The 10,640-nt window shown below is 41.6% G+C and overlaps 1 protein-coding gene across 2 annotated transcripts; it reads left to right on the top strand.

The window, feature by feature from the left end:
- The first annotated feature begins 618 nt into the window (after positions 1-618).
- On the top strand, positions 619-10,640 carry LOC308122258 (septin-5-like). 2 transcript variants are annotated; one of them, XM_080483981.1, is made up of 13 exons: positions 619-731; positions 1,233-1,255; positions 2,707-3,069; positions 5,863-5,959; positions 6,084-6,170; positions 6,252-6,375; positions 6,491-6,625; positions 6,703-6,820; positions 6,913-7,014; positions 8,135-8,231; positions 9,489-9,651; positions 9,730-9,832; positions 9,904-10,640. In XM_080483981.1, exons 1-13 carry the CDS (start codon positions 686-688, stop codon positions 9,973-9,975), a joined length of 1,530 nt encoding a protein of 509 aa, XP_080340107.1. In that variant the 5' UTR covers positions 619-685; the 3' UTR covers positions 9,976-10,640. The 2 variants fall into 2 exon arrangements, with proteins under 2 accessions (XP_080340107.1, XP_080340108.1); XM_080483982.1 differs by lacking the exon at positions 1,233-1,255 and having other exon boundaries at positions 637-731.

Here is a 10,640-nt window from a genome sequence, read left to right as displayed (position 1 = left end):
ACCACTGCATTCAACTGTTAACACATGCTGCAAACTCACTCACTAATTATCATGCATGTTTAACTGAATTGAGCTCAATTTAACTTAACTTTTGATGATTACACACCTGTTGCATGGATTAGCTTAGCCTGCTGCTAGCTGCCAGTTAACTAGCAGCACGCGCTCAATATCAGTAAAAGTTTGTGAGCTTATGTTAAAAATTCAAAACAGCTCCAGCACCATCGTCTCAACCTTAATTTGTGTTGTCCTCATGTAAGAAAAATAAGCATTTTGTGGGGGAAAACAATTGGAAAAACATCCTTACCAGGGCTGTTAAAAACAGGTGTCCATTATCAGGTGGTGGGACTTTGGTGGCCATGGTTACACGTTTAGCCTTCAAGTGATTGGTTATAACGTAATAAATTGTTTTATAAATTATTAACACTAATGATACGTATTTATTATTATTATTATTATTATTATTATTATTATTATTATTATTATTATTATTATTATTATTATTATTATTATTATTATTATTATTATTATTAACAAGCCAACATAGAGTTGCCACATGGAGCAGACTGCAGCCGAGCTGGAGCTCAGACTTAATGCGCAAACACACCCACACACACACACACACACACACACACACACACACAGTGTCTTCCTGTGATCGGTGGGGAGTTTACAAACCTGCAGCACCATGGAGCACATGTCTTCTCCGGTCAGATTCCGTTACAATAAAAAAGGTAAGTTAATGACACCAGACACCTGCATTGCAATAGAAAACTGGGTCTTGGTTTTAACTGTTTGACACTGTCGACAGTTTAAGAAAAAAGAAAAGAAAAGACACCAGCCGATTGAAAATCCCGTCTCGGTGCCATTTACTTGCAGGAATGTGCCATCTTGTATTCTTGTTTGGATTCAAGTGTTTGCATGTTATTTACTGTGTTTTTACCCACTTGTAATAACTAGGATATCACATGTGTTTTATTCACATTTGCTTGTTTAAATTTGACCACTTTAAACTTTATAACTACATGTTGTGTCATTCTAAATCTATTGTTTATCAGTCAACTCAATCTCTACTAATGAACTATTGATTTATCACTTCTTTTTCCCCAATATATTGTTCCAGTTGCAATGAGCGGTTCTGGTAATTATGCAGGCAGCCTGTTAATATATTAACATTTTTCAACAAATCCTTTTCTCCCCATCATTTTTATATGCTGCCCCTTTTGCTTAAAAAGCTGCAACTCTCTCAGAAAAGGAGGTATGGCACATTGGTAGAATAGTCTTCACACATAGTGCTTGTTAGAGTTTGTGTGTGTGTGTGTGTGTCATTAACAGTTAAATCTCCAACCCCCCACCATGTCCCGAGCATTAGGAGCTGGGTTAAGCCTGTTGCAAAGCTTTGTGGGTAATAAGGGCTGACAGGTAGAAGGATGCCAAATGAACTGTGAACAGGTCAGCAGTGGGTTGGGTCGCTCTGCTCTGCTGTCTGCAGGTAAACAGAGCCTTCTGTTTGTTTCTTAGAGAGGAGAAATAGGTGTGTGGAGAATTTATCAGAGCAAGTCCTGGAACCAGAGCAAACACACAAACACTCAGTAATCTCATGGATTTTAATGCCTAATTGTAGCTTTAACAGTCGGATAAGCTCCTTGAAAATAAGACATCCCACTTCCGTTTCCACCTGAGATTGTACGTCCCTTCATTTTCAAACAATTGCCCATCTCTCCATCCTGACCGAACAGATGGATGAGGGCCTTTGTAATGGCATAATGGGATCACAAGTCAGATAATCACTGAAGAAAGGGTGAAGTCACCAACTGTGGGAGAAGACGCACTCATCAGGCGATGTTTTAAAGGGCAGAGAGCTGAAAGAAGCAGCAGACAGTCAGGCAGTTTGCTTGGATACTTGAAGTGATATTAAGTTATTTTTGACTGCCTCCCACAAGCATTTTTAACCATCCATCACTGGCCTATGTTGCTTCATCCAATCAGGGCTGCGTGGCGCTGGAGCTGATCCGAGGTCACATTAGGCGAAGGCAGGTTACACCCTGGGTGGTCAGCAGTCCGTCACAGTACAAAAACAGAGAGTTGCTCACTCACATACCCACCTACGGGAAATTTAGGGCCACCAGTAAGCTCAAATGCAGGTATTTTTAGTGAGAGAGGAAATCAGAGTAGCAATAGAAATTAACTGTATATAAAACCCACTTCCTTCTGTCTATGAGCTACACAACTCCACCATACAGCCTCTGATTCAGATAATCTATGTTAATTGTATTGTATTTGCAATCAGTTGTTCAGGCAAAAATATGCACATGGAGTATAGCACGATAAAGTGCAAGGATAATATACAGCGAGTACAGCATCTAATCTGGGGCATCAGGTTAAGTTTTGGTGAATCCAGGTTGCAGGAGGGGAAGTTGCAATGACTTTCTGCCTTGCATAACACACTTCCAGTTTATAGACAGTCTTGTGATAACAGCAGAACAGAGCAGCTACAGAAAATACAAGTGCTGAAGCTGCTTGTCCGTGAACTCGGTTCAACTGAAGGACCTCAGGCAAATCCAGGATAGACACTTCAACATAGATGAACGTTGTCAGATTATTATTGTGTGCTGGGTTTTGGGAGAGAGTTCCAGGAAGTAGGAGCAGAGCAGCAAATAATTACAATTAATGCATATAATGTGTTAATTATACTTTGTCCTCTCCCAGCTGTCCAGCTTGTCCATTGATGACCAGGAGGACATTCAGATTCCTTACGCCATGAGGGATCTGCCCCCCCTCTCTCAGCCTGGTGAACACCACTCAGCGCCGGGCTACTGTGATCCCGAGGGAACCAACGGGAGGTTTCACAGCCTTCCCGCGACCCCTCCTCCGTCCCTTCCCATGTCCTCACACCCCGCCGGTTCACCTGTGGTCCCTCCCAGACGGAACCACGCCCAGGTAGACACAGAGTTCCACCCCCTGCCGCTGAGGAGGCAGCTGGCCTCCCAGGTGTCTCTGGACTCTCCGCTCAGCCCGGCCTCGCGTCCACGCAGCCCCTGGGGACGCTTCGACCCCTATGACTCTCCAGAGGTGCGTTTTTAAAGAGTTACAACTTCGTAAAGCCATAAGCTCGTCCTTTTTTACTCTCCATATATCTCTGGAGCCTTACACGCACTGCCAGTGTCTTTAACTTCAGACAACGACTCTGACCTCACAAAGCGCCAAGCAGAGCTTCGGGTCATTTTGAAGAAATCTTATCGCTACTGGCTGGCACTCAGTCTGTAGAGCAGGGAGACAATTGTTTCCTCTTTCCTCCGCTCGCTCCGTCTTTTCCTCGATGCCTTTGGTTCAGGGAGAGGTCAGTCAGGGACCGAGGGCGCAAACGAGGATGGAAAGATGAGGAATATCATTTCTTTTATGAGGGACTAATCAACAGATCACCAGACTCCTGACCCGTATCGTTTTAGAGCTTTATAACTTCATAATGTTTGTGGCACAAATGCTTTCATACAGTTTTGAATTGGATGTTTTGTTATATCAAATGATATATTTGGGTGACTAAAATCAGTTTTGCAAAGTTAAACACTGAATTCCACATGTGGGTGAAGATAAAGTTGACCGTCAGGTTAAAATGTATCAACAATCATGGATGTTACTGTGACTGTCATTTGGTTTAAAGGAGACATATCATGCTTTTAAATCCTTCCTTTTTACATATAAATCATACAGTTGTGGTCTATACAACGCGAAACTGCAATGCTTGGGTCTGAATTCCTCATTATTAGAGCTCCACAGGCCCCTTTTCAACCCCTTTTCTGATGCGCTTCTGAGAGCAACTCGTTTTGGGGCGGTCTCTTCAAATGCAAATGACACACTTCATACCCCTCCTCCTCTCCAGGTTGCAGAGGTCACACTCGGTTCAACGTCACCCTGTTCGGCCATCTTTGTAGTTTGATAGAACAGATACAATTATCTAGCGGCGCAGAAACTTTATATTCACACATTATTTACAAAATGTCAACAACGGAAGATTTGTCCATCCAGCCATACATGTTGGAGCCAGAGTCGGACCCGGCGGAGCGAGATGAAAATGACGATGATGCACCTTCAGAACAACGTCTTCATATGGATGTAACGCAATGGTGTGTTACTATATTTACACTAACTTCTCCATCCATGCCCACTACTACAATACTGCCTGTATTACAACGACTATTTAACACAGAAGTTACATTATAATCTAAAACGAGCACACAGCGCTAACATATGAAGACGGTGCAACTGCTAATGCTAACAAAACAATGACAGGGACGTCTTATCATCACACTTTTTAGCGTTATATACAGCTTACAGAAGTGCTCTGTTCGTCGTCTCCATAGATAGAAGGAACTGACCGCTCAATCAGACGAAGTCTTTCGGCAAATCCTTCTTTATACTGGCGGAGGTTGCTGAAGCAGTCGTCCTTAAAGTGATTCGCGCACACAAAAATGACCTTACCCACAGATGTGGGTACATTTCTGTGAAAAATAAAACTCAACCAGGCACTTCGAAAAGGTTCTGATGCTGGGAGACGGTGTAACGAAGCTTGTGGGTTACTACATCCAACAACCGAACATTTCGACTTATCCTCTCGTAACTTCGGTTGGACTACAAAATCGCAGCGAGAAACAAAAATGGCGGATTGCTCGAAACGTCGATGTCCTAATTTGGCAGTTCCGCTGAGAATACTGTGACGTCATTGTTCAAAAAACGTAATAGAGAATAGAAAAATCGAAACCGATCGCAAAATATGACCAAAACAGAATATAAAGATATCAACGGAGCACCTGAAGAGACTACTTTGAACTTTTCTGTACTTCTAAACACTCTAAATATACACCAAAATGCATTTAAGGGCTAAAAAAGTGGATTTAGCATGATATGTCCCCTTTAATGTAACTTAAAGCAAAGTTTTTTCTGAGTTAGTGTGACAGTGTTATTAAGCACTCCTGATAACTGATTGGTCGATTGGATCCGATATCCCCAACCTGAAATTATGGAAAAAGTTTTTCCTTTTGGTCAGATATATGAAGCAGCAGCTCAACATGTATTTCTCTGACAGAGAAAACAAGAGATATTATCAGTACTTATTTTTATTTCTTATCTCCTCAATTTTGCAAGTCAACATGCAAGGTACCCACAACTTCTCCAAAATAGAGTACTTTGTTACTGTGTGTGTGAATTGGTGAACACTTCTGAGTGTTGCAAAGAGCCGTGACAGATCATTAGTCACGCTTAAAATGCACATAACACATAAAAGAACAGTACAACGGATGAAGAAAATAGTTAAGGGATCGTCAAAACCCACATGCCCCGTATCAAGGTCTCACACGAGGAAAAAACTAGAGGAAAAGAGATCCTGAAAAAGCTTCACAACCACGGTACTGAGACAAGCTGATTACAGACTGAAGATATGGTGGCGACGGAAAACCCAAACAGGGAGTGAAAACCAAAGGGACAACAGACGAAAGGACTACAAAATGAATGAAACAGGAAAGGAAAGAGGCGGTGGAGCAGTGGTTAGCGCTCACAGCGAGAAGGATAAAAGATCTATGATAGATAGAACACTACTTTTCCAACAAGACTGATTTCAACATGACTGGTTGAGGCAGAAGTACAAAATACATAAAAACATGTTTTTCAGGTTTAAAAAACAAAAGAATCCATCCATCCATCCATCCATCCATCCATTCATCCATCCATCCACACCAAAGGGAAATTTGGTAATTAAGTAACCTAAAAAAGCATGTGTTCTGACTTTAGGAGGAAACAGAAGAAACGTCACACAAACATGGACTCCAACAGGGACGTTCACGTTATGTTGTTTGTGTTTTCCCTCTGCAGGATCAGGACAAGGAGTATGTAGGTTTTGCCACACTGCCCAACCAGGTTCACAGGAAGACAGTGAAGAAAGGCTTCACGTTCACACTCATGGTGGCAGGTCAGTTTCAGCTCGTTTTTCACTCAGGAAGGGGATTTTATTTTTTTTTCTTGTGCAAGCAGTTTGTAACTTTGTGAAGTGAGTTGCATTAGAAACAGCCGGATTGTGATTTGTGTGTCTGTAGGAGAGTCTGGCCTGGGCAAATCAACACTGATCAACAGTTTGTTCCTCACGGACCTCTACAAGGACAGAAAAGTTCCCAACGCTGAAGGTGAGGCTACTTCCTGTGTGCAGATGGAGCGTGTTGTTGTAGCCGTACGTGCTTGACGTAAAACTTTGCACGCGTTTGCAGAACGGATCTGTCAAACAGTCGACATCGTCAAACACAGCATCGGCATCGAGGAGAAAGGAATCAGACTGAGGCTCACCATCGTCGACACGCCGGGTTTCGGAGACGCCATCAACAACACAGAAAGGTTGACAGAAAGCTCAAGTCAGACAAATCCTCGCTGCTTTTTAGAGATTTGCGAACATGTGGTTTCCTCCTTATCGTTACTCAACGATAGAGGACGTGTGTGTTCTCTTCCTCAGCTGGAAGCACATAGAGGACTACATCGACCAGCAGTTCGAGCAGTACTTCAGGGACGAGAGCGGCTTGAACAGAAGAAACATCCAGGACAACCGAGTCCACTGCTGCCTCTACTTCATCTCTCCGTTCGGTCACGGGTACGCTCAGAAAACACTCGTCTCCTCGGCAGAGTAACTGGGCTTCGTTCAAGCGTCGCTGTGGTTTCTCCCTCCAGCCTCCGGCCTCTGGACGTGGAGTGCATGAGGGCTCTGCATGAAAAAGTCAACATCATTCCCGTGCTGGCCAAAGCCGACAGCCTGACGCAAGCAGAAGTCTGCAGAAAGAAGATGAGGGTGGGAGATTAAACACAGATAAGAATAAAATGACATAGTTAAATGAAACTCCTGAATAGAATTTGAATTCCTCTTTTTTTTTTTTTTCTCAGATCAGAGAGGAAATCAAGCAGTTTGGCATAAACATCTACCAGTTTCCTGACTGCGACTCGGACGAGGACGAGGACTACAAGATGCAGGAGCAGATTCTCAAGGTGAGCTCAGCTCATCCGTTCACTTGTTTTGGTTAAAAAAAAAACTATCTTAGTTAACTTCTGTTTGCAATAGCTCTTCATCGGGTTTTTTTTTTTTTTCGATATTTACAGATCCGGGACTACGTTAGGAAAAAGGTGTCTGACTTTAATGTCCTTACTAGACATGAGACCCTGGAGGCAATAAATAAATTTGATCCCGTCAATCGGGGGGCAGTGTCATATTTTTTTAAGATCCTGTATGACGGGACTGTGTTGGACATGACTGGAATTAGGGGGGCATGGGAGGAGGAGCTGTGGGTAAAACTGACTGATGAGGTCTGGGGTGAATGTCTGGAGAGTATACAGTACATGGTGGTTCAGTCAATGTCAGGCACACTCTTATACAGTTCATTACATGACACAGACTGTATTAGTCAAAGAAGAAGCTAAGTAGTATTTTTACCACAGTTGCAATCGCTGCAAATCTGCGATCGGCAACTTTGACTCACTCCTTCTGATCATGCAGTAAACTTAACTCATTTTGGAAGAGTATTTTAAATTGCTTTTCACAGGCTTTTTGGGAAGCGCTGGGATCCAGAGCCACTTATCGCCATCATAGGAGCTTCGAGTGCTTTACCATCAGCCAATAAAAATGAGAAAGTTGCTCTTCTGTTTGGTACGGTGATTGCCAAAAGGCTCATCTTGAGATTGTGGAAAAAGCATTCGTTGCCTACGTTTGACCTATGGCTGGGTGAATTTGCAAAGACACTGTAATTGGAAAGACTAACGTGCGTTAAAGACGACAGAGACAGTGTTTTTGACCGGATATGGGACCCTGTGGTTAAATTTCTTCAACAAAATAACTGATGTGAATGACTAACCTTTTTTTTCTCTCTTAAATGATGTATGATTACTGATTCGTAGTATCTGATTTCATTGCTGTCTGGACTGTGGTACTGTTGGTTCTTTGATGTGCTTTGTTCTACTTGAGGAGGGGTTGGCTTGTGTTTTTGCATTTTTCTATTTTTTTTGGTGAAAAGGAATAAATATACTGTATATTTAAAAAAAAATATCTATCTTACCTTTACTGCGCAGGCAGACAGTTCATTGTTTTGAATTATTTTTGTTGTTGTTGTTGCAGGACAGCATCCCGTTTGCGGTGATCGGGAGTAACGCTCAGTTGGAGAGTAAAGGCCACAAGTTCAGAGGGCGAGTTTATCCGTGGGGAGCGGTGGAAGGTCGGTCCATGTTCTGGCTCAGTGACTTTCACACTCCTGTGTCGTTTGAAAGCTTTTCTTTGATTTAAAGACAAGGCAAGTTTATTTAAATAGCTCCATTCACTTTGGTTTACAAGGCACACAATAATGTTCCTTTTCTCTTTTTTTTTTTCCAATTATTTTTTTATTGGTATTTTCATGGTTCATAAAATTCTCCACATAACATTTTGCCTTTGGCATTCATCTCTACATTACAGTTAAATCTCCACAAAACATCCAAACCCATATAAATAGTACAGAGATGAATGATTGGTCTTTCCACTATATTATAATACACACTCTAACTAAATTCTTACCACTGAATAACTTATCTCCCGAGAACAGGGAAACATGGGTGCACCATGGTGTTGTTAAAAAAAATAAAATAAAAAACTTTGAACATGAAATGTAAAAGGGACCGTTCTCGTTAACATTATACAAAAGATGGCCTCACTGGTTTAACAAACCTGATCCTTCTTTTCAAGAACACATTTTGTTGCAGTTTTATGGCAAATGTTATTCTTTCCATCTTAAAAACCTCTTATATGATATTAATCCCAATAATGTTTCATATTGTAAAAGTAAATCTGATCTGTATTTAGGCCCAGAAAACATTTCACGGCTTCAGAGACAAGTACGGTAAACATTTGACTTTTGACACAGAGCAGAGACAGCAAATGCCGTGATTAAAAGCTTATTCTTTCTCAGTATCTTACCATATTAGTATTTTATTGTTTTCTAACTTTAATTATCTTTGATAATTTTCACTTAATTATTGCTATTATCTTTATTTTCCTAATGTTATTGTTACATAATTCATCACTTTTTACATGCATTTATTCCTATTTTTGCATCTTCTTTGTTTTGCCTTAACAAACCAATGAGGGTGGTCTGTCTGCGGTGGGAATTGAACCAGCGACCTCTCAATAGAAAGTCCACTTCTTTAGCCTCGAGGACAGAGGCTCCCAGCCCTTTTTGTGAAGGACCCACATTTTTACAAAAAAAAAGTTGTTGCTACTATGAAGCCATATTTTATGTAACTAAACAAATGACACGTTTGATGCTAACACTCAAGTTTAGTACTTTTGTGGCGTAAGTGGATTAAATGCTGAGTCACCTTTATTTTTAAGACATAAAACAAACGTCGTACCCCTTAAACTCACAAGGCCTCGGTTGACTTTTATGTTGTTGGAGCAGGTGATTGTGTGAGTTTCATTGTGTTCCTCCCGTCTGGTTCAGTGGAGAACCCGACTCACTCGGACTTCCTGCTGCTGAGGAACATGCTGGTGAGGACTCACATGCAGGATCTGAAGGACGTGACGCGGGAAACTCACTACGAGAACTACCGGGCGCAGTGCATCCAGAACATGACTCGCATGGTGGTGCAGGAGAGGAAACGCAGGTGGGTGGAGGACGAGCTGATCTGAGGATGATGAGAGAAGAAAAATTCTGAAAATACATATTTTTTTCTGTGTTTTAGTTTACGTGAGAAACACAGAGAAGGCAGCGAGGCGGATTTTCCTCTGCCGCTGGCCGCCGTCGACACCGAGAAGGAAAGACTCATCTTTGAAAAGGACGAAGAGGTGACTTTAACCTCCCTCGCTCACTCTCTCTCTCTCACTCACTCACTCACTCACTCACTCATCCTTTGCAGCTGAAGCGGATGCAGGAGGTGCTGGAGAGGATTCAGGAGCAGATGCAGCAGAGTCAGAAAGGCGGATGTTGACGACTCCTTGGTAACGGAGGACCACAGACTCTGTCAGACCCACAGCAGCCATATTGAACATGAACCCGTTGCTATGGTTACGGAGTCAGCTGGAGGTTTTTCGGCAAGCAGCTGATTGACTGACGACCTCTGGTTTACGACAGGCTTTCAGTGTGAGGATGAACCCTTTAATCACAGAGCTTCAGCCACATTGTGCCCCGAACCTCACTCACAACTCTCACATGCTGTTTCTGAGTATTGCTTTTGTTTATTTTTATTATCAGTGGTTGAACTCCACATAAAATATAAAGCTCTTCTAATGCTAGTTAGATGCTTTCAAATAGATTTTTTTCAAGTTCGCAACTGTGGTTATTTTATCATTTTCATTCATCTGCATAACACAATGTAATTTTTTTTGTTTTTTTACAAAACTCATTATCAATTAAAGGCTCACAATTTATCTTTACCTTTATGACATCAGATCATGTTGTCAAGTGTGATCTTGCTGCTAATTCATCCCTTCATTAAAATTATTAAAACATAGTGTCGTTTCCTTTGATAGTACCATGACAATGTAATACTGCCATCTAGTGGTTTCAAGTTGTAAATATTTTTACATTTTGTATTTTTGATCTCAATTTTCAGTTTTGTAAGAATGAAACTCAAATAAAACTTTTGAAACACAG

The sequence above is a fragment of the Lipophrys pholis genome (genome assembly GCF_963383615.2).
Source record: "Lipophrys pholis genome assembly, chromosome: 16".
NCBI lineage: Eukaryota > Metazoa > Chordata > Actinopteri > Blenniiformes > Blenniidae > Lipophrys > Lipophrys pholis.
This window is presented reverse-complemented; position numbering and strand designations above follow the sequence as displayed.

What these genes read in the sequence shown, in the direction of transcription:
- LOC308122258 (XM_080483981.1), top strand. Translation starts at nt 686, where the DNA reads ATGGAGCACATGTCTTCTCCGGTCAGATTCCGTTACAATAAAAAAG. An exon ending in ATTCCGTTACAATAAAAAAG is followed by an intron (nt 732 to 1,232) that starts GTAAGTTAATGA and finishes TTGCTTAAAAAG; the next exon opens with CTGCAACTCTCTCAGAAAAG. An exon ending in ATCTCTCCGTTCGGTCACGG is followed by an intron (nt 6,626 to 6,702) that starts GTACGCTCAGAA and finishes TTCTCCCTCCAG; the next exon opens with CCTCCGGCCTCTGGACGTGG.